A 23,866-nucleotide genomic window follows, 5' to 3' on the forward strand; every position below is an offset into this window, starting at 1 on the left:
GGGAAATCAGCCCTTTGCTAGTTTGACTTAAAGTCTTGTTATTGCTTCAATTAGTTAAGATACGGATAATTTTTTTTTACTCTGAGCTCTTGGAGTTTTAGTTGTGAAGATGCCTTAGAAATCAGTAGAAACAAATTAATGCACCGACAAGAGATGTGTATAAAGCCAAATCCTACACACAGGTGGTTCCACTGCAGACAGGATGATAATACGTTTATATAGAGCCTGAGTGTGTCCTGACACAGGTGGTGTTAGCCAGCCTCATCTTGAAGTGTAAATAGGGTTGCACCTAGCATTTCATTTGGTAAGGATGGTGTTTTTCCCAGCTACTCACTCAGCTACATCCTGCACTCTCCTCTGAGCAGCACCCTTGTGTTCTTCCTAAGTTCCAGCACTGGATTGCTGTTACTGGATTTTGACTGTTAATAGTTTTTAACCATTTTTGGCCTATTAATACCCTCTGTTGTACAAACAAACAACTTTGATGAGATCATGAACAAGCTTTGATTTAACAGCCCTGTTTAATTCCTTATGGTTTCTGTGCCTCTAGTACCATTTTTTAAAACTGTTAAACCAACTACTAATTTTGACATGATTAACAATCTTGTATGTATACATGTATACATGAAGAAATATAAAATTCAGATCTTATTCCATTAGAAGATACTACTGATATTACCACCACTTTAATGATTCCATTGTACAAGCACAGTATAACCCAACCTGTACAGCTGGAACTTCACCAGGTTCCCCATGAATTTATGGAGTGAGGTTTCATTGTCTTATACTATGGAATAACTTTGAGTTTTCTTGATTTATTATTCAGTTTTTCACCTTAGTTTATTTCCATTGACATTGTATTAATTTGAAAAACAGTCAACTCTAGTGAAGTATAAGTATTCAATGTCAAATTTACTTATATTCTCATGATACGTACAGCAAAATTGCCACCAGCAGTTCATTTTGCTGACTAGAGAAAAATTAAATAATGACTGCAGAAACAGGTCTTACCAGTGTTTTTATTTGGACCTGTTATTGAAGGCTACTTTGCAGGGATTACATGTGTTTTTATCAATGTTGATGTAGCTGAGAAAGAAAAAAAAGTCATGTGAATTTGTAGTTTAGAACATGATGGTAGATAAAACAGATGAAGGATTATGATTGCTTTAATTACAAAGTTATTGCCATATGTGATAACAGAAAGACATAATCTGGCATTTTTAGCACATTCGAGGTGTGTTATATTATTTTTACCTGAAATACTGTTTTCCTTAAGGAAAATATAATTGAGAAAATGTTAAAGTGGAAAGATACTCAAAAGCCGGAATAATGCTTAGTTAATGATGGTCCGTTCTGACCAGTCCCAAAATACCATATGGTGTCCCTATTTGGATACGTTACATGAAGATCTTTTTATAAAGGCAATTTTATATAATCTGAGTGGAATTTATTTCTTAGCTAAAGAAAACCACAGATGTTCAAGTGTATGAAATTGCAAAGGAGGTGTTGCGGAGATGTGGAGACAAATAACTACAGGACTTTTTTTGTGCTAAATGTTAGTTCTGGTTACCTAATTTTGTATGTATTTATGGTTTTGTGTGATGCACATCACTGTAGCGTTTAAGAGTCAAAACCCAAGCTACTTCTTGGGGAAAAAAAAAAAAATGGAGTTCAGTAGTTTTAGAGAAAAAGTATCTGAGTCTGGGGGAGAAAAATCATTCAGGTACCCAGGTTTGGTGTGAACCTTGACTTGAAATATGTCTTATTTCAGGAGGTCCTCCTTATTTCAGAGGTTAGAGATACCAACAGTTTCTTAAATTGGAAAGAAACCTGCCATTTTCAGTACTTCTGCTTCTATGTATAATTTTCCCTTTTCCCTTACGCTATGAAATAACTCCATTCTTGGTGTGGTTGTGCAAAAAGCAAGATCTGACTTTTCTTGAGACCGTATGACCAAGTCTTGTGTAGGCTGTATATATATATATATATATATTTATTATTATTATTATTATTATATATTTTTTTTTTTTGGCAAGGCAGGACCAACCACTACAAGATGGTTTTTTGAGAAGTAGATGGATGATGAGAAGTAGATGAAGGAAATAATAATCTGACAATCTGTGTGGGAAAAACTGCTTTTCATGTCCTCCTGTTCATCATGTGGGTTATCTTCTTATGTAGCCTGTGGATTGAGCTAAGGATTTGCTCTAAGCGTACCAAATATGCAAATGGCAACACTGAGAACTTTTGTTTAATTTTCCACAAAATTTTTGTTCATGTACTCAAAAGGCAGGATGTGCATTTGGCAACAATACTGTAATCAAGAGGTGTTGGCTGGGGGTGTTAGTGAAAGAGCAAGCTGTGTAATTTGTTGGGTTTGTGGCTTCTTGATGTTTAGAAATAAGCAAAATTACCTGAAACTCACTCATCTTCCTGGTAGCAACACCTGGAAGATCAGCTTCAAATGGATTAGGTATTTACTCTATCTACTTAAAATTTTTCACCACATGTCCATTATTTTAATATTAAAAATACTAAAATTGTAATTTTCCATAATTGTGTGTATCTGTAGTTGTCTATACACACTTATGCACACATATACATAAATTATATAAAATACTCTAAACTGTGTAGGATGATAAATGGATGTGTGACTCTCAAGTCACACTGTCATAGACTATATTCAAACTTGCTGGTAGTGCTCAGTTCTCTTGTGAGAACTGAGTATGTTCAAAGGGTATCACTCAAGGTTGTATTTCTAGCAATACTGAAGAGCTGCCTAGATTTTGCTGAATGCTATTCACATTATTACAGAGGAGTATGACTGCTTTTCATAGTGTTGAAGAAATAATATTAAAGCAAAGCAGAACCTACGATTTCTTTTTTTTTTTTTTTTTTTTTTTTCTTCTTAACTTGGCAAATGTTGCTTTATTTCCTCAGATGTATTTGCATGCTAGACCATGCCTCATTCTTGGGGACAGTGGCTTTCTTTCAGTGATGAAGGGGAGCTTCTGGACCCTTGACACAGTTTCTAAGTATGGTGAGAAACAATGAAACAAAGGGTGAAAATTCCATATGATATTAATTTCTCAGATAATGTATTAGATAAAGAACGGTGGTGTTGAATCAGATCCTCTTTGTGAATTGCTCCCTCAGCAAGGTATGAGACCTTTAAATGAGAGACAGCACCAAGCAGGCAGCGTCCCAGTGCCTTCTCTGGTCAAGAGAGGGGAGCTGCTTTTCTGCCTGCTCAAGGGCAGTGAGATGACCTCTCCGCTGAGCTACAGTCTGCTGGGCCGAAAGCTGAAGAGGATTTCCAAGGCTGTTTCAAGGAGGCCACGTGTATTCTGTGGTGGGATTTGTGTAATCACATAAGAGCAGTGTAGTACAAAAGGAACATAACTGCATAACTTGGCATCCTATCTCTAAGCTTATGCAGCAAAGTAATTCCTCTTAAGAAACTTGCATACGTGACTGTGTGGGCATGTGTCCACAGATTTGTGAACACGCAAGAGAAAATCCTATATTAGACTATAAGTTTTGTTTGGAGAATTTTAAAATATATGTCATATAAAGAAAAATTCAAGGAGTTACCAAACTTCTAATTCAAGATATGAGGACAGTGCCCAAGTGGTAATTTTCTCACCTAAAACAAATGAAATTTCTTCGAGTTTAGCAGCTGAAAGAGTATTTTGTGATGCGATATCCTTTCAGACTGCAATAATAATACATCAGTAGAATCCACCTACAGTAATTTAAGGTTTTAATATATTGAAGGTGGTAGATATAAATATAATATCATAAATAGTCATGTGCATGGATTAAAAGAAATCTGGCAGATTTTAATATAGGCAGCACTGTTCAAGAAAACTGGTTTATCCCTTTACTGGAATTTTAATTAAAGAAGGATAATAATAGATAGAATTAGGGGACACAATTTAATCATTGTTGTGTCAGTGCTTCTCTAAAATAAGACCTGACACTACTCATTAATATAGGGTTTGAATCAGAGAGTTTTTACCTACAAAATCGGTAGTCAAAAGGGGGAGTAGGACTGAATCACAGGTAGCTGAAAACAAGCAGTGTAACAGGGTAAATAGTAAGAATGCCCAAATCGTTGGAGCATACCATGTGTGTGCTGCTGTGCTGGGTAAGGAGGACATGTACCTAACGCAACTTTTGTAAGCCAGCTCATCACCACCATAATTAAGTGGCTCCATCTATCTTTGACCTGATCTTAAACTCCCTCTGTCACCACTTGTTACTGCCCTCTGTTGAAGACGGGACACTGTGCTGGTCAGACCTTAGACCTGAGCAGCTACAGTCATTCTTGTGCAGAATATGCATCTAGAGAAAAAAGTTACCCCTTAGAAACTAGATTTATCAGTGTTCAAAATACTCTTCCTGCCAGAAACTGGAAAGACTTGCAAATGGCAAGACTTCCACACTGAACTTAATCCAGGCTCATGCCGTTGTATGTATCAATCATTGGGACTGATCAAATAGCTAAACAGGTCAAATTCCAAACTGTTAGAGCTTGTCAAATACTCTTGTTCAGCCAGCTCTGAGCATTTCCTGGGGTGGCAGAGCTGCAGTCTTCAGTATAGTAACATTCCTCTGTGCTATGATTAAACCCTTGTAAATATTTATTAATAGAGCCCATTTCACCCTACTAGCAATTGAGTACCTTCACAGTCTCATCTAGGCTTTATGAATTTCCAACATGTTGAGATAGACAGTTATTATAGTATATGTATGATACATAGCAATGTTATTTGTGAAATTCTTATTTAGTCTTGAACTAGTAATGTTTTACAAAACATTAAGGTGAAAGGATGAGTGAAAGGAGAACACTAGCAAAATTTGGATCATGATTTACCTTGAAATGCAAGTTATTTCCATGTGATGTTAAAGAACTAAGGGATTATAAAGAACTAAGACATTGGGCATGTGGTGGTGAGCAAAGTTAGTGCCATTGAGTTCTATGACATGCCATCTAAAGCAGTGTCTGTGGCTGTAACAGAGGTCCATGGGACCTTAGACAACTATGTCATTAGTCATTTTTTGTTGTGCAAATCACAGACTACAGGGGCTGTGTGCTGGCTTGAAGGCAAAACCAGCAAAAGACTCCAAGTCAGAAAAAAAAACAGTTGAATAGGAGAGAAAAAAAAGGTAAAACAAAATAAGACACATGCAATGGTAGAAAAGATCACTGACAGAGTCAGAATACAACCTGACACCATGGTGGTAGCAGTCCAGATGAAGCAGTCTTGTTGAAGCAGTGTTCCTGCAGAAAGGTCTGATAGCTCTTGTCCTCTAGGGAATCCAGTGGGTAAGGCTGCCTGTGCTGTCCCAAATCCCAGATTATATCCAGGTGGGAATGCTTGACTCCTCCCACTGGGCGGAGCATCTCACAACGGGCTGATATAATTTTATCAGTCTTGTAATGGGTCTTTGATTGCCCATTAAACAGAGATAGCTCCTGGAGGGAGTTATCTGTGAGTCATGCAGGAAGGCATTGATGGGCCATTAACAGAAGATAGTCTGGAGAGAGGGGACAAGGGAAACAGTGCCCAACCTAGTTTCAACATCTCATGTAGATGGTGATAGAATACATACTTTGGGCACATCTTACATTGTAACCCAGGACAGGCTGTAAGGGACCTCTTGAGGCTTTCAGATCTGTCCTCCTGTCTGAAGCAGGAGCACACATGCCTGTGCCATTCCTGACAGATCATCTCACTCTTCGTGAGCTGTCTCCAAACCAGTTAATACACAGGAAAGCAGACTGTACGGCATGCTGCAGTGGTATGCATTCAGTAGCATTACAGTCATGCTTACAAGCAACATACAGACACAAAATAAGCTCATTAGTCAATAAAATTACCAAAAGTAAAAAATTTCTTGAAAACTTCCTTGTTTAAAATGAGTTTCAGTAACTTTCAGTAACTGGTGTATGTAATTATTTGTAGGAGAAGGGAATACAGGTGACCTCGCCCCCGATAAGTAACAGCTGTGTTAATTACCCAATGCAGCCTCACCCCTGATGAGTCACAGCTATATCCAATAAAGATAAGTGTGAGAAAAGGGAGTGGGTTAGCTGCTGAGGGGAACCATGAAGAAGAAGGACCTTGGGAGGAGAGAGAATCACTGCTGTGAGGCCACTCTGGGTCTGCACTTAGAACCTGTTGCTTGAGTCTGCAGTCATAGTCTGCAAACTGATACATGCAGCCATAGTTTAGCAGGAAATAACCAGCACTCAGAGGCTACAAGGGAAACCTACAGAAGGAGCTTGCTGCAGCCAGTCAGTGAATAGCTGGAGTCAGGATGGCTGAGCTGTAAAGAGGAATAAATCAGGACCCTTTTCATGCTGTGATAAACAAGAAGTCTGTGTCTCAGCTCGTTTCTACCCTCTAACAAGAGGGCTGCTGCAGCAATTTATCACAAATTACTCAAATCCAGTTTCTTCCTCCTCATCCTTTTACTGTGTCAGGAACTCAATCTGTACAGAAGATAAATAATATGAATGAACAAACTCCCATAAGGATGATTTTCTCGTGGCTGTATGTCCTGCAGTGGTCTACTTGTTTCAGGTGAAGCTTTTCTGAAAATGAGGCGTTTATGAAGTGTCTAGTTATGGCTTTATGTTACAGCTTTTGCTTTGGTGGTTTATTTATGAATGGGAGGAGGAGGTTCCTTTACAGGATTTCTCTTTATTTACATGGTGATTTGTTGGTCTGATTTGCTTAATGTCAGTCAGTGACTTAAGAATACTTCTCAAAGGAGAACAGAAGACATGTAGAAAACACAGTTCATCATGTAGTCTTCCTTTAAAAAAAAAATAAATAAAATGCAAATAATCTCTTTACACTCTATCTGTTTTAATTAAAACTGTTCTATTTTACACTTTCTATAATCAACCATGTATAATATTATATAATTCTATTAAGCAATTCCATTGCTGGTATAGTGTTCCAATGTTAATGCCACAGCTACTCACAGTCATTATGTAAATTCAAAATAGTTTCAAACAAAATCTCCAGTTATAGATTCAGTTGCCTTTAACTGTGTGTAGGTGTGGCAGATAAAAGATTATTTTTTCTCTATTTTGTGGCCAAGGGACAAATAGCTTTGTAGGCACTGAGGAAGATGGTAGTGTCTGGCAGTGCGAGAAATGAAGTCCACCCTTTCAGCCAGATTCTACACTGACATTGAGACCATAGTATCACAGAGGGTCTTTATCCTCCTTTAAAGGTAGTTAGAACTCATTGGGAATTGTTGTCATGAAAACAAGAGTAAAGAGTTGGGGAGGATGGCTAAAGTAATTTGAAAGTGCTAATCTGGGAAGCATTCTGTAGTTTAGTCACAGATTAATTAAATTGGTATGCCATTTGGAAGTTTTCTGTATGGTACTTGAATAAGGTATTTGTGAAAAATTAAACTTACTTGTTTCAACTACGTCTGCTTCTCGACATGACTAGAACATGTGTTGTCCTTTTTCAATCATTAACTCTTCAAGTTGGTTAAACTGCAAATTTACTGTTACCTTTACATATAACCAACAAAATGTGGTTAGCCAACAGAAGAAATAAAACCTAGAGCAAGAAAGCAATATCTAGGAAAATCAAGGCATCAGAAGAATATTTGACTGATAAAAACATGTACATTTTGGAATTTATTAAAAATGGCCTTTTTGACTGGATTATATAATCTTCACTAAAAATAATGCTTAGATGAATCATTAGAATTGGAAGGGTAAGGAGAACGAGGTCTGATAAATCACTCTTCCTTTACATGTCAATCACTGTTCGCCTCTCAGACATTACATAATCCATCAAAATGAGCCAGCTTTGTGAATTATTTGGCCACATTCAATGAGTTTCAGCAGACACCCTACCTGGAATTCTGAGTTTGAAAACAGGGCCAGTAAGTGGATGTTAGATGTTAATACCTAGGTTGAAATTGTCTGTCAGTAAGTGAAGTATTCCTTTAAAATCAGCTGAGAGCCTCTTCCTCAGGCAAGCTGCAGGTTTTTTGGCATCCCTCCCTCCTGTAGTCCCATTGTCCTGGACTTAATGCCCTCTTGCAGCTGCTCTCCTTTGCTGGGGTTGTCATTTCATTTATTCATCTTTGGTAACAGTTTCTACAACAGCCATGAGCTATTCTGACTGTTCAGTGATGTTATTTAATCATCTCCATTTAGCATCAAGAAAAAAACATCTGTTGCAAAGAAAACTCCTACTATATTGATGCAAACCTACTGCACTGATAGCAAGCAGCAACTCTTATTCTTATGTGGGTGCCTCTGCACACCCAAAAGTGTCAGGTTTGAGACTTTTTCATCTTTTGGCATAACAGTTTTCACATCTTTCACTTGAAGCCCACACAGTAGGCTTCATTTATCAGTTGTGCTTTTCCAGCTGGCCCAGCTGACCTCACCAGTTTTGTAGTGACCCAAACCATGGCTGTATTGCATCAAACTTAAGGAAGAATGCAAGCTGGATTGGAATTCCATTACTTTGTGCACCTGAAGTAGAAAATTTAGATAAGGGAAGGGCAGCATTACTTGGGAGCCAGCAGTGCTTGCAGAGCTGTTCCACTGTTTTACAGTACTGCCAGATGCAAAATCACATAGAAGTGTTTATTGGAATTAACCTCAGAATGAGGTGTATTTAATGGTCCTGTACCAGACTGTACTGTGAAATAAGTGTGTGCTTTTATGAGATGGCTTTCTTGTGGTTTTCTAGGGCTCTGCTCTGCTTTATGCTTTCTCAAAGCCTACAACATACTACTTCAGTCTCTTCCAACACTTGAACCAAGAATTATGAGGAAGAATGTCTGTGACATCCCTTTACTTTATTGATGCCACAGCCTCATTACCTAAAGTGCCTTAGTAACACACCCTGGTGGTTTTCTCTTTGGTCTAGTGATGTGAGAAAAGAAGTAGCAAAGCTATTGCAGTACACAGCTTAATTGTTAAAAGCATTTCCCAGTGTTGTAAGCCTTTTTTTCTGCTTTCTGGGAAATTCCGTAACTTTTTGAAGTTTGAGTTGGCACCTCTTCATGAATGAATGGGATTTCTGCCCATGACTGTTATTGCACTGGCCCTTATTTCTGTCCTCTGATAGTCATTTTTCCACAACTCATTCAGGCTCCTTTAGATTTCATAAGAAGTTTTTCTTTTACATTAATTTTGATCATAGTAGCAATTTTTTGTCCTAACAGGCCTTGTTGTTTTCCAGTGCTTATTTTTCATTACCATTGGTGTTCTGCAGAGACAATTTTCAGACTTAATTTTGGTGTTTCTAAATGTGCTGTGTCTTCAGTTTCTCATGTCACATCATTAAATAGTATGACAGCAATGGTTTGCAAATTGTCATGTTTTCAGGAGCTTTTCCTAACTTGTTTTATTAAATGAAAGAATTAGACTTTTTTTGAATGCTTCCACTTGTGCAGTTTGCAGAGTGCAAAAAGCTCGCCCCCATAGAGATTCTGCCTTCAAGCTGCAGTGTCGCTGAAGCTCCTGCTGTTTGTAGCATTTGTGTACAGACACGTTTGCATTTCCATGTTTGCCACAAGTCACAGTGAGAGGACACAAGGACACCTATGCACCCAGGCAGCAGTCTACAGAGAATATGCAGGCTGGGGAAAGGATTTCAGGTCTACCTAACTCTTCTTGTTTTATTTGAAAACATCTATTTATAAGGGTGATCTGTTCCAAGGGGTAAATGTGAGTTCATTAGGCCACATTGTGAGATAAAATTCTGCTTCAGAGTCCTCATCTGTATCATCACCACTAGAGTGACACAAGAGTTATGTACTGTTTATGATCAGGTTGATTTATTTATGGATTGAGAGATTTTATGCACACTGCAGAAGTCAGTAAGGTGTCAAAAGACAGAGGCTTTCAATCCATGCCAAGTGTAGAACTTAATTTAAAATCTGCTGAGATTAGCAGATCTTTCCATTAACTTCACCAGCTTCTGGATTCCAAATTTGTTTCATGTAAGCATGCTGCACACAAAATAGAACTGTTAGAAACCAACACTTGTTTCAAATTGGGAAGACAATTGTGTGAATAATGAAAATTTGAATCTTGATATTTAGGTATAGGAGCCACTTTTTCCCTTCTGTTATATCAGTTTAATACTGATGTTTCCGCTGAATTCTTTACTTTAACATGGGTCTGCACTGCTCTGATTTTACTAACCAGCTCTTTTTTTTTTAATTGTTTGGGTGTTATTGTTAAACCAATAGGTGGCACTGGTTAAGCACATTATTAGTCAAGATGCAGGTTATTTTACAAATGACACTGAAGTCTGGCCATTAACATTTTAAAAACATAATTTTAAAAAATGCATATTGCATGTGTTCACTTACTGTACATGTGATTTTTTTACATTTGTCATCTTACTGAACTGACAACATGGAACGTTTCAGAGAAAACTGTGTCTCATTTAAAATCAGGTTTTGTTTGCTTTGGAGCTAAAAAAGAAGAGGTAATTGCTGCAACTAGAAGTTTTAGGCTTATAATTACACCCTACATTTTGAATCCTGCCTAGTTAGGTCTTTTGTTTTGAAAGTGTGTTTATTTAAGTGTTCTGGTGTAGAACACAAATTTATAATCACATCCTGTCATTTCTTCCTGCTTGAGAGACACATTTCAGAATTACCTACCATCTTAATGTTATTTTTCATTATTTATTCTGACTTTCATGACAAACAAATGTTCCTTTGCGCTGAAATGCTTAGGCCAGTCTTGTATTTATGTCTTTTTAAGAACTGAGAAGGTTGAGTCACACAGACTTCATGCACATCTCATGAGAGAGCTCCAGCCATCAGGTGGAGTGGGGACACACAGCTGTGTTACATCACAGTAATGGTGCAGTGTTTTGCTAATCAGAATTTAATTGGATGGTTAGTGAGCTGTGGGGTTCAGTTGATTAATGGATGGTCTTCAGTCTGTCCAGCTTCTAATTTGCCTTCCAGAGAGCCAGTAGAGACCTCAAGGTTGGCATTGTTGTTTGGGGAAGGAACACTGAGAGAATCGACCCAGACCAACCTGTTCCCATTGCTGGTCTACATAATCTTGGGATGCTTTGGATGCCATTCTAATGCTATTTCCTCACAGAAACTCCAAGGGAAAAAAATTACAACAGTGTCTATGGAGTTCATTTTCTAGGAAGGCAAGGGTAGTAGGGAGCTCAAGTCTTTTTTCCCCTCTCTCACCTGCTACACGATTCAAACTCACTTATTGCTTGCAAAATGCTGAGATGAAATGCACTATAGAAATAAAAATTGCTTATTATTATGGTATTATTTGCAGAGACAAGTTTTCCATAATATTTAGGGATGTTACCTCCTTGAAGTTTTTAGTAGCACAAGTAATACACAATGCTGTTGTGCATTATCAGTGAAAAGGGCAGTTTGTAAGGAATAATTCAGTTGAACAGTCATATGAGTCAAGAACGTACTAGCATTAAGACGCTTGGCAGACACTTCTTTCTTGGCTCTTCTGCAAAGTAATTTTTAACCTTAGATAACTAAAGTGCAGGAATTCTCACTGCAGTTAATAGAGAATGGTTATAAAATTCTCACTTTTTTTAGTATTGCAGTGCATTAAAAAAAATCCTATGGCAAGCATCTATTCTACCCTTCTATCAAATCTAAGCATTCAGAAAACTTAGAAAAGGTAAATAGCTGGATATCTTAGTGGACATGTGTTCAGGACTAGATCAGAAGATCACTGGTCATCCAGGGCTTCTGTAGTTGCACAAGAGACTTCAGCATTATGTGCTAATAAATGGAACGGTGTGAATTGGGCAGGAGACTGTAGCAGCAGAGATGTTGGCTGAAAGACATGAGGTGAAAACCTCCAGCAGGTCTGTCCTGACCCATTGTGAAGCACGAGAACATCAAGAATGGAGGAGGTGATACAGAAATTGTTTCTTTGTGTGTATAAGGAGCTGCACTTTCATGGGTGACTGCCTGGAGATGACACCTGTAGACAGCTCTGTGACCCCATATGACATTCACTTCTGTGGTGCCTTGAACAGCTGCAAGAGCTTTTTTTTTTTTCTTTTTCTTTTTTTCTGTTTTTTTTTCCTGACTCTGTTCTTCTAGGTTCAGCTGTCTGCCTCAACTTGTTATGTCACTCAACAATTTTCCTGTGGCTCTCTCAAGCTGGGAATTGCAATGTTCCTCTGTCAGTCAAAGAATGGCAAGGCAAACACCCTCCCAGCTAGGATCCTCCTCTGCTTGAGGGCCTTAGCTTGCATCATGCATGGTTAGGGTTACTCACACCTTACTTTTCCATGAACAGACTGTCAACTTGAACGTGCTGCTCCTTTGAGCGTGGTAGAGTGGGGCTCAAAGTCCCCACATTGGGACCTCCTTTGCAATACATGATAGGAGAATGGGGCTGAACTATCCCCTTGTTCAGCTGCATCAGGCTTTGACTGAGTAGAGTCAATGTGTGTCTGCAACCCACATACATAAAAACAGCCATTCACATCACTGTGGCTGAACTCAGACCAGTACAGCACCAGCAAGAAGATAGACTGTTTGGTCTTCGTACAGAGTAACTGGTGCTTGGAAATGGGCAACTTCCATCAGGCCCATGTTAACTCTTTCTGTTCACTTGCATATGCATTTTGAAATTTTCTTCAACAGGGCTGTCTTCCATGACTTATTTTATCCCAGAGATTAATGTTTGGCAACTCATTATAAATACACATCATCTATTTACTTCCACAAGAGTGAAAAGCATACTTGCTATATTAAAAATAAAGTAAGTGACTTTAATAGCAGAACAGCTTGTGTTTGAAGGTCAAACTTTGGCATGGAAATAGTTCACGCTGAGAAGCAGCACCTTGGCTTACTCTAATGAATACTGGCAGTGATTTGACTGAGCTGCAAGCCTTCAGAAATCACACTGCACACAAACAGTTGTGTTTATTGAACAGGAGAAGAGATGTAAAAGGATATGTGATTAATTCAGTTGAGTCCTCAGGATTACCGTGGGGAGCACAAGGAGAAGGGGGCAATGCACTGACATTCTCAGTCAGTTCAAAGTGGTGGGGTGGGCAGGACAGTGTGGTTATGGAATGGTTTAGGAGGCATCCATCTGCAAGAGATGGCTCTTGTATTGAAGATGTGCACTCAGCAAGTCGCTGCCTTGTGCGTTTGGGCTTGTTTAAATGCTGGAGACGAGTTTAGGGTTGGGGGTCTTTTTTAAGTATTTTCTTATGTTTTTTCAGATATAGTGTCATTCCTACAGTTTATTGTGAGCTATTTGTATTTCTGAGTATCAGAATTAACATTAAGAGGTGTAGAAAGCTCATCTCACAACTACTGTCTCATTTTGGCTGCTAGAAGAATGTAATTTAGTTAATCTGTTCATCTGCAGCAGCAGCCTGGAAGGTAGAATTTGCCTGTGTGACGTTATTAGGAACTGCCAGCTTCACAGATTTGCAGTCACTTTAAATCAAGTTAGATTATATTTAATTAAACCAGCTTATCTGCCATCCATACTAATTACCAGAGTTCACCTTAACTATATACAGTTCTGTTTCCCTAAAGTTTCAAAGCTTATTTCAAATACAGGAATTCTTAAAATTAATTAATATAAGCACCAGACTCAAATTCCAATTAGATATGGAGATAGGAATAAAATTACAGAATGGGTACACCAAGTGTCTTATCCAGACCACAGTTCTAATTGAAGGAATTTTTTATCTATTTCATTTTTAAGATATTACAAAGTAGCACTACTCCTGCAGTGTGTTGTTTCATTTTCTGAACAAGACTCTACACGCTAAGCTGCAGGGAACAGCACCATGTTCTAAAACTAGAGCCAGCAGGGTTCTGCAGTATAAATCCTATGGGCATAAACAAAAAGCAGGGGAACATGGTTTTATCTGTTGTAAACGTCTAGCAAAATATTTCCCATTTATAATTTAATTATGTTTATTATTAAATTCTGGGTTTTTTCCATACTTCCTTTTTGTTGTTGTTCTTGCAACTTAGCCTATTTTATATCCCTAGTAAGAGCATTCTGTCTACTGTGTCACATTTAAGTAACTGCAAACAATAACTGTGGATTGTTGCTTCCTTAACAAGAAAGCTGTAGTCATGATTGATTTTTGTTTAAAAAGGCAAGAATCATTTCGGTTTATCTCAGTAACTGAGTAGTAAGTCAGTTTTTCAACATAGTTTATTCTACTTGATCATGAAGATATGATGCTCTATGTTTTCATGAACTTGCATGCCATAATTAGCCTGTGTTAAGGTAAAGAAAATAGAATATATAGTGTTCTATCACTGACTGGTCTCAGTTACTGTGAAGGTAAAAAAATGAAGTATTTCAAATAAAGCAAACTACACATTTACCTTTTATCACAAGGTACAGCAACACCATTGCTTTGGAGCCAAAATAATATTGCTGTGTTGGCATCGTGCAACCCTCTGACTAATTAGCCTTATTAGCTGTGTACTACATTGTGCAAGGGAAGGATGACTTAGACACTAAAGTATGAGAGAAAATTAATGACTGTGGATCCTAAGGAGGGAGCAGCTCATCCATCCCTTTTATGTACTGACACAGGCAGCTCTGAGCTGAGAGTGCTGGTTTTTTCACTCTATTCCTAAATATTTGTAGGATGTGTCTGTATTCAGCAAGATCTGCAAGTGAAGTGAACGTCGTGATCATTATCTAATATACTTTCAGTCACATCATAAGGGGGCCTTGGTGTGCATGAACTGGATTCCTTTTTGATCAAAACAGGAAGTTAACTCCAGGTTCTCACCAAATGCATTCCAAATGTTCCCGAGGATTGAGGGTTGGTCAGTGTAAAGTAAAATGGCTCGAAGAACATACGGCTTGCATATTGAATCCTTGGCACCAGCTATTTTACTTTACAGCTTTGCTCCCACTAGTCCAGATGGGAGCAAAAGTCTTCCCAGGCAGTGTACAAGCAGCCTGGATAACTAAGCCAAACCTGCAAGTTCTCTTGAGGATCACTGCATGTTGCAAGGGGTACTCAAGTCAGGTCATCTGGGCTGACTTCACTCCTGAAGTGCTGTCAACAGAAAATTGGTCAACCATGAACTTGTTTAGTTCAGTCTTGAAGAGCTCCAGGGATGGAGGAGCTTCTCCTGGTGTCCAACCTGAATTTCCAAGATGTAATATGTTATCGTTGTCTTTGCTGTATTATCTGGCATGAAGAGCTTGGCTCCCTCATCTTTGTAAAAGCCTTAGAAGTAATTGTAGGCTGCACTGGCTCCCTCTTACAGTGTTTTCTGGACTAGACACGCCCAGATCCCTCTTTCTCTCTGTGTAGGCCATGTGCTTTTGGCATCTATCTCAGTAGCCTCTGCAGTTTCCTCCCCATCCTCCTGATTTGGGATGCCCAGAGCTGAGCACAGCACTCCTGGTGCAGCCTCTTCAGTGTCAGGGAGAGCAGCGTAATGACTGCCCAAGAGAAACTGAGGTTACGCTCATCCAAATGTAGCCCAGTGGAGGGTCTCTTAGTGTTCAGACTGGATATATAAGAGCTCTACACTTTAGATTTAGGATCTCGCCTTGCTTGGCGTGTGGACAGTCAAATGGAAAGCTTGTGATGTAGCAAGGACTTTAATGCTTGTTGGACCTTTGCCAGAACACATAAGCGTAGCATATTTTAAAACATTAAAGCATAAATACATTGTATTACATTATTCCACTTAGAGGAGATGTTTTCTGAAAGTGTCTCTGACTTTTTTCCACATCAAAATTTTGTGAAGGAAGAGCTGTGGTAATTCAGATGAATTGAATTAGACCTGATTGTACTTTTGAGCCTTTTGGTACAGACTTTCTTTACCTTGATGAAGATTTCAGGAGAAATAATTCTCTGGATGTTTCTGGATTGCTTTCTGTTCATTAAAATAAGCGGTAATTATACCACATATGTGTGTGCTATCTCAAAGACACCCTTAAATAGTGAGAAGAATATTATTAGTTTGGTGTAATAAATTAGGTTATAAATGCCACACTCTTAGATTTTTTTAAGATAAAAAACATTGTAAGTCTATGACCATGATTCTACAGACAGACATCTGACTCAGATATATCAGCTGTGGCTCTAGAGCATTGCTAGATTTGCATATATGTCTCTTATTTGCAACAATATGGGAAACGTCAAATCAGTTGTAATCTATTGTTTAGTTTTAGTGCAGTTACATAAATAATGCGTAACCTGCAGTAGATGTTCTCCATCATTCATAAGTTAACACTTCATTTATCATCACAGGGCTCTCACAGAGCTAGTGGTTTACAACAGTTATGTTCTATTTTTGGAAACAACAACAGTGCTATCTCTGTGTGGTCTTAACTCAGTTACAATACAGCAAAATCCATCACATATCATAGTCTTGTGAAAGAGAATAAAATTTTTTATCTACACAAAATTTCACTAATAACCAAATTTACTTCATATTTGACCGTTTGTGCAAGTGGTATGTTTTATATAAATGTGTTCAGATTAAACTGGACGTACTGAACTTAATCATTTTGGTGTCATTGCCATATTGTACCTCATTACCAAAACATGTCGTTTTGCATGGTAAGAATAACATATCAGAGCTGAGTATATGGTATGTGGTATATAGGAGGAATCACCTAGGCAAAAGATAAATAATGCTATTAATGATAAATAATAATTTTAAGATACTGTTAAAGATGGTGAAAAAAGTTACACATTTGAGATAATATTGTTAGTTTGTGTTACTGATTTGTTTCCAAGTATTGAGATCTCTTTCATCTTTGGTATGTCTCTTTTTCTATGGTGTTTCTTATTTGTAAAATTCAGCTGTCGGGAAACTAAATAGAAGTCAAAACAATAAAGAAATTCTGACTGCTGAATTACAAAATTAATTCATCTCCACTGAATTGTAACATGCTGCAACATTGAAATGCATATGAAGCATAATTTTAACACATACAAACACATTTATGTGATCTTACATGTATTGTTACACATGCTAACACTTCCATGTGTTTATACAACGTACAGGTTGGGGATTAGATCCCAGCACTTGATTTTTATTAGTGCTCTGTGTGGGTTAAGGGTTCATTTTTAAGTGAAAAATCTGTATCCCTGACTAAAAGAAGAGTTTCTGTAAATAGTGTTAATAGCGTCTTTTTCCACAACACAGATACAATAGCAGAAAGGAGGGCCCTAAGAGAACATGTGTATCCTAAGCTGAGAGAATTCTGCAGAGAAAACTATGGCCTGGAATTTCAGGTAGGTTTTGTTGTATTGAATCATGCGTTATTTATCTTGAAATTAACTCTGTTTACAACAGATAACATTTTTAAGTATCACTGGTAAAATAGGAAATTACGAAAAACTTTATTTCACAGAATCACACACAAAATTGTTAGGGTCGGAAGGGCCCACTGGAGGTCATCTAGTCCATTGCCCCTGCTAAAGCAGGTTCACCTGGAGCAGGTTGCATAGGATTGCATCGCAATACATTTTGAATATCTCCAGAGAAGAGGACTCCACACCCTCTCTGGCCAGTCTGTTCCAGTGCACTGTCACCCTTACAGTAAAGAAGTTCCTCCTCATGTTCAGGTGGAACTTGCTGTGCACCAGTTTGTGCCCTTGCCTCTTGTCCTATTGCTTGCCACTACCAAGAAAAGCCTGGCTATTTCCTCTTGACGCCCACCTTTAGGTTAATTTGTATGCTTGGATAAAATCCCCTCTCATTTGGGTCTTCTCTGGGCTAAAGCTAAACAGGCCTAGCTCTCTCAGCCTTTGATGTACTTAAATTATTTTACATGCAGATTTGAGGTAAATTCTGAATAGATGAAAAAGCGCCACCTCTATTTTAGATATTCAGGATATATAAAAAGAAATAATGTTACATCTGAATTACTGTGTTGTGTTTCTAGAAACCATACTTAAGTTCCGCTGTAATGTGGAAAATAATTTAACCAGGTGAAAACCGAAGCTGACTACCAAAATTAATTGAATCTGGTGCATTTTTATTGTGATTATGTACTATGGAATTTGCTTTCTTTAATGTCAACTGTAGCATTCCCATTGCTTAAGTAAGTTCATGTTTCCCTTTGTGTTATGAGAGACATAGACACATACACATCTTCAGCAAGAGCCAAGTAACAATAAAAAGAGTTGTATTTGATTTAAAACAGCTGGTTTTGGCATCACTGTTAAAATCACTGGTACTTTAAATCAGGTATGCCCTAATTCACAGTCCCTCATATGTCAGCAGGCCTGAAACTGTTTCTCTGCTAAGAGAAACAAATACAGCTTTTGATGTTGTAAAAATGTTGTTCAGTTTTCAAAAATTCTGGCTCTGCATCCAAAAGTTTTCCTTGCATACTTCGTGACCCCAGAAATTCATCACTCCAGTGTAGCTTAGCTGGAAACAGTTAATGCCTTTTATACAGCATCATGTTCCAGTGTATTGTTCTTGATGCACATGCAGCTGGTTTTTAATCAAAATAAGTTCTTAAATTAGGATATTTGGTTTTAATTCCCTGATTCACAGTGGAGTTGCTGAGTCTGCTTGGTGATAAATTCCAGTAATTTTTGATTATGGCTATAAAAGAATTTCATCCAAAGGTCCTAGCTCATCAGCTGATGGGGAAGTCCCAGCTACAGTGGTACACAAAAAGAATAGCAAAAGATATTTAAATAATATTTTTCTTGTGTTACTACCATGTGGCATTCATCAAAAATATCAACCCCTTATTTCTATTACCTTTGAGGAGACATCTTGGTGAGGGAAATGTCTCTTCCAAGTAGATCATAATCCACTGAATACTTTGTGAGAGGACACTTGTCTTTCTTCAAACAGATTGTAATGTATTCTCTAGGGCAGAAATAATTAAGTTTACTCTAGTTGTTATTCATGGAAGCAAATTATTTTATTATATAGTTTCAACACCAAGAGCATCTTTATGTGATACGAGGTTTGAAAGACAGCTCTACTGACACAGTTCAGAAAACTGCTAGAAAGCTATCACATTTCTGTGGAAGCAAAGCAGGAAAATGTACAAAAATAACCAAGGAAATGTAGTAAAGCCTTTTCAAAGAGACTCTGAGGTAGACTTTAGCAAGACCTTTTTCTTCTTATTCCAATCATGATAAACTATATTTCTTAGGTTAGCATGCAAAATCAAGACTACGGTTTTTAGTACAGTGTTAAGTTATGTAATTTAACATGCAGTTTTATAATTTTCAGATACAGGGGTAAATTTATATTTCTCTGTACAGAGCAGAGCACATAACTTTTCATCTCAATATGTAATCTTCTACTGACCAAAGAAAAACTACCTCACATGTGGCTATTACAAATACACCATTCAGGACACCCTCTACCTAATAAATCATGACTCAAATGAAAAGCATTTGAGTGCATGCATTACTCCAAGTTTCACTGAGTCACCTGGCTGTACTCAAAATTGTTTCAGTTGTTGCAAAGCATGAGATCTGTGAGGTGTCATGAATCTGGTGGGAGCTGTTACTGAACATAATCACCGTATGAGTGGAAGTAGAACTGACTATATTCAATCACAGTATGAATTTGTTAGCTTGATGGCCTTTTCTTCATTGTATCAGAAAATATTACAGATAAAAACTTATTGGCTAAGAAAGCAAATAAGCTGAGGAAGAGACTTCCAGAGCACATGGTGGTTTTGACCTGAAATACAGTACTTTTACAGGAGAGGAAGGAGGGGTTAAAGAAAGTAGTTGTAATTGAAAATTTTGGGAGGATAACCAAACATAGTTAATTAGCAGCATACACTTTTCTTCTTCAAAACAATGAACTGTTTCAAATAGTTTTCAACAGGATATATGCTAGAAGGAATGTAGAATCTTGCATGAAAAAAAATTTTTTTCATTCTTTTTTTAACTTTTGGAAGTCAAAAAAATAAAATCATTTTATCTCCTAAGCAAAATCTGTGAAACTGTAGGATTGGTAGGACAAAAGCTAAAGTAAGCAAGAGGAAGCACAGAATTATGAATGAAAAGTCTCTTGTTAGGTAACTAGTCTGAAATTGAACTAGACCAATGTCAGTCCACTGTGGATAAGGAGCTCTTGCAGAGCATATGACCTTGGCTGAACCTTACTGAAAATCTGAGTGTTTGTCACACAGTTTTCCAAGCATAAGTAAAAATGTGCTTCAAAAACAGATATCATTGTCTCCTTGTTCCATTTCTTTAATTTTGTAAATCCTATTTATTTTAGTTAGCATAGTGAGCAATTTATGAGATGTTACTTTGAAATTCTTGGTGTCTTCAGAGGTTTGTTCCATAAAATATTTACTCTTGCAGGACAAAATTGTATCATTTTAAGATACTATGCACCAAAACTGTTACCCCATAAAATAACAAACAGCCACTGAGCCCCTAGGATTATCTGGTACTCCAGAGTTTCTTCTTCACATTTACAGAATTAATGTGATTTCCTAACAGTTAATTAAAATAGAAATTGCTTTCACGTTTCAGAAGAACCTCAGCAGCACAATTAATTCATTGAACAAGTAATTAAAACATTTTTTACTGTATGCTAAGATCTGTATTTGAAGGATTTTATAATGAGAATATTTAAGCTTCATCATACATCATGCAAGTAATCAGATGGATGAATACAATGTGAAATGCGATAATAAAGTTGTAAAGTTGTATTAATAAATAACAGAAATTAGAGCGGAAGAAGGGAACACTTTTTTTCCTAATGACACTAAAAGAGAAGGGACACAAAAGAAATCTGTGCACGTGGGGGAAATAGGTTATTTGAAATGCAGTTTTGTACAGCAGAAAGTGCATGTTCCAGCATCATTTTGCAACAGAGTTTCTGTCAAAAATAAAGGTATTGAGTGTGTTTTCTTGGATGTGTATGCTACACTTACACTGCCAAGAAAATACACTCAATATCTTTATTTACACTCAATGCATTTCATACCTGGGTTTTTTTCACTCATCATAAGTCACACAGGACACTACCTGTCACACTTAGTAATAATGTGCCTGCTCCAGCGAACGCTGATATGAGTCACAAACTTTTAAGGCAGAAATAGTCAATGAGACTATTGGTAGTACAATTACACATAGACATAAATTGCTCTAGGATTTGGTCTTAAACCTTGGCATTGGTCAAAGAAATTTCCAAAGAAGTTTAACCAGCTGTAAACTGCTGAAATTTAGTTTTATATCAACTCATTATTAGTTCTTACATTAAATCTTCAGGCTAATTTTATTATCCGTTTGAACATCAGCTAATTTTATGATTGTTTCTTGTAGAGTGCTTCCACAGAACCAACAACATTAAAATAAACTGTAAATTTGTAATATAGTCATGTATTGATACAATTTTGATTTTTTTTTTTTAAACTAGCCATTTGGACTTTTTTTCTGTTAAAGTTACACACAAGATTTTAAGAATCAGTAGTAAATGAGATAGTAGTAGCCTCTACCATAAGTTTTGTTCCAAAAGTAATTCATTCATATGATCACTATTTTTTTAAATTTGATTTCCTGCTGTATGAATTCAGCCTTTTAGTTAAACTATATAGTGAAATCACAGGTCATCACTTAATTTGTTCAAATAAGTATAACATGAATAGTTTCTTCCAGGTTTCTTCCAGGAGTTTGTTTGCAACTAATTAGGGTCTCAAAAGTGAGTCTGCAGCTAAATTTGAAAGGCTGGCCAACAAACTCTCTGCCACTGCATATCTCACCAGTCTCTGCTTGTGAAGTACAGAGAGCAGCTAACAAAGGAAATATAATAATGTAAAACCATTCCTATTATTTCTTTTGAGACATGTGTGAAGAATGAGTATATCCTGTGGATACAGGTGCCACTGGGTGTAGTCATGGTCCTGACTGTGATCCAGAGTGAGATTTCCATTAATTTTCATGGAGCCAGGATTTTTTTCAATTCTTTCGTACTTTATTCTTACCTATCCATTGTAGGAGAAGGGAATACAGGGACCTCACTCCTGATAAGTAACAGCTGTGTTAATTATCCAATACAGCCTCGTCCCTGATGAGTCACAGCTGTAAAGATAAGCGTGAGAAAAGGGAGTAGGTTAGCTGCTGGGGGGAACCATGAAGAAGAAGGATCCTGGGGTGAGAGAATCACTGCTGTGAGGTCAGTCTGGGTCTACACTTCGAGCCTGTTGCTGGAACCTGCAGCCATAGTCTAGCTGGGTAAAAGCCTGCATTCTGAGTCTGCAAACTGATACATACAGCCATAGTTTAGCAGGAAATAACCAGCAGTCAGAGGCTGCAATGGAAACCTGCAGCAGGAGCTTGCTGCAGCCAGAGTTAGTGAATAGTGGGAGTCAGCATGGCTGAGCTGTAAAGAGAAATAAAACAGGATTCTTTTCATGCTGTGATGAACAAGAAGTCTGTGTCTCAGCTCATTTTTACTCTCTAACATGAGTGTTACAATGTACTAATTTGGTTAATATTGTGTTTCTTTTGATTTGTAATGTTTCCCCGGTTTCCCTTCGAAACTCTATCATGCGGTTTGCCCATTCTCGGCTGCGCCCATCCCCCCCACTGGAATGTAACCCAACTCTGTTCCACTCCCACCTTATCCCTGACTGGCAGTGGCTTGTCCCTGCCTCTGGGCCTGTCCCCTGGGAAAAAGCCCCGGCACGGGCGGGGCCTCGAGGACTCTGGCTCTGGCGTGGACGGGAAAGGAGCTAAAACTAGCTCTTGGGCAAATAAAGCAATAGTTTCCTCCCCGAACAAGGAGCAGGCTCTTTCCTTTTGCCATCAGCAGTCGTCTGGTCTCATAAAGAAACTCCACACATGAGGGCTGCTGCAACAATCCATTATATGCAGTCTAGTAGCAAATAAAAGACTACATCAAATCAAGATCTTGTCATGTTAATCTCCATATGACTATGAAATGAGAGTCTGTTCCAGGAGGGACTATCTGTGAGGGAAAGTAAGAGGCTGCAATTCTCATTTGTATGAGGAATACAGTCTATATAAGGACTGAATGTAGACCTCACTGCTTTTTACTGCACTGAAGATTAAAGCTTAGTGCACAGGATGTTGATGAAACGAATTTGGTAGAAAAGGCATATGATAAGTAACTATATTGTATGCTGTTTTCCAGGTCATAGACTTATACTGGGGAGTTGAAGCAGATGAATGGGACAGTCCTGAGCTGCAAAAGACTCGCATGAAGCTGCTTGAAGATTGCTTGAAAAGTTCTGCAGGTCCATGTTTTGTTGTGGGTATAAAAATAATGTTTTACTTTACAAGAAAAATATCATTTTACCTATCCTGACATGCTTGATTCAGTAACAAATATGTTATTTTCTTCTTTCTAAATATTTTATGTTCATTGCTTTGCATTTGCTATGCAAGTATTTCCCTATGCAGCTCTGTGGATTAACAGCAATTAGTGGAAAGGAAAGAAGGATCTTTAATGATCAGTCCTCATAGCAAGATATAGGTATGACTGTACTACTATCACAACAGAATTATTGACGACTTGTTTAAGGAGGCCACAGTTAATTAATTCTTGGTACTTCTCAAACATGCATTATCAGCAGGCCTAGAAAGACTTACAGAAAAGAAGCAGCAAAGAACTATCTGCTCTGATCAGCATTTGCTGTTTCATGTCATAAGCTCAGGACAATTAAGGATGCCATGTTTAAGAGAGTGGAAAGATGGGAGGTCAGTGATAACCTGAGGAGGCTCTGAGTATATGATATACCGATAGGCAACTGATTGGTTCTCTCCATTGTCACTTGCTTTACTTCAACGCAAAATAGTATTAAGACCGTGCCTTCACTATCCCAATTCTTTTTCTATATTTGCCAAGAAAATAC

At 37.8% G+C, this 23,866-nt stretch overlaps 1 protein-coding gene across 3 annotated transcripts in view; it reads left to right on the top strand.

Annotated features, from left to right (window-relative positions):
* The window catches only part of NWD2 (NACHT and WD repeat domain containing 2), a 53,152-nt gene that overhangs the window by 3,210 nt on the left and 26,076 nt on the right, over window positions 1–23,866 (top strand). Inside the window, exons 2-3 of one of the 3 annotated variants that reach the window (XM_040065794.1) lie at window positions 17,194–17,282; window positions 23,146–23,262. In XM_040065794.1, the coding sequence (XP_039921728.1) occupies window positions 17,194–17,282; window positions 23,146–23,262 (206 nt within the window). Of the gene's footprint in view, window positions 1–17,193; window positions 17,283–22,122; window positions 22,165–22,901; window positions 22,972–23,145; window positions 23,263–23,866 lie in introns of those variants that run through there. The other 2 variants (XM_040065798.1, XM_040065799.1) reach the window with 2 other exon arrangements.

This window comes from Hirundo rustica, chromosome 5 (assembly GCF_015227805.2).
Source record: "Hirundo rustica isolate bHirRus1 chromosome 5, bHirRus1.pri.v3, whole genome shotgun sequence".
Lineage (NCBI taxonomy): Eukaryota > Metazoa > Chordata > Aves > Passeriformes > Hirundinidae > Hirundo > Hirundo rustica.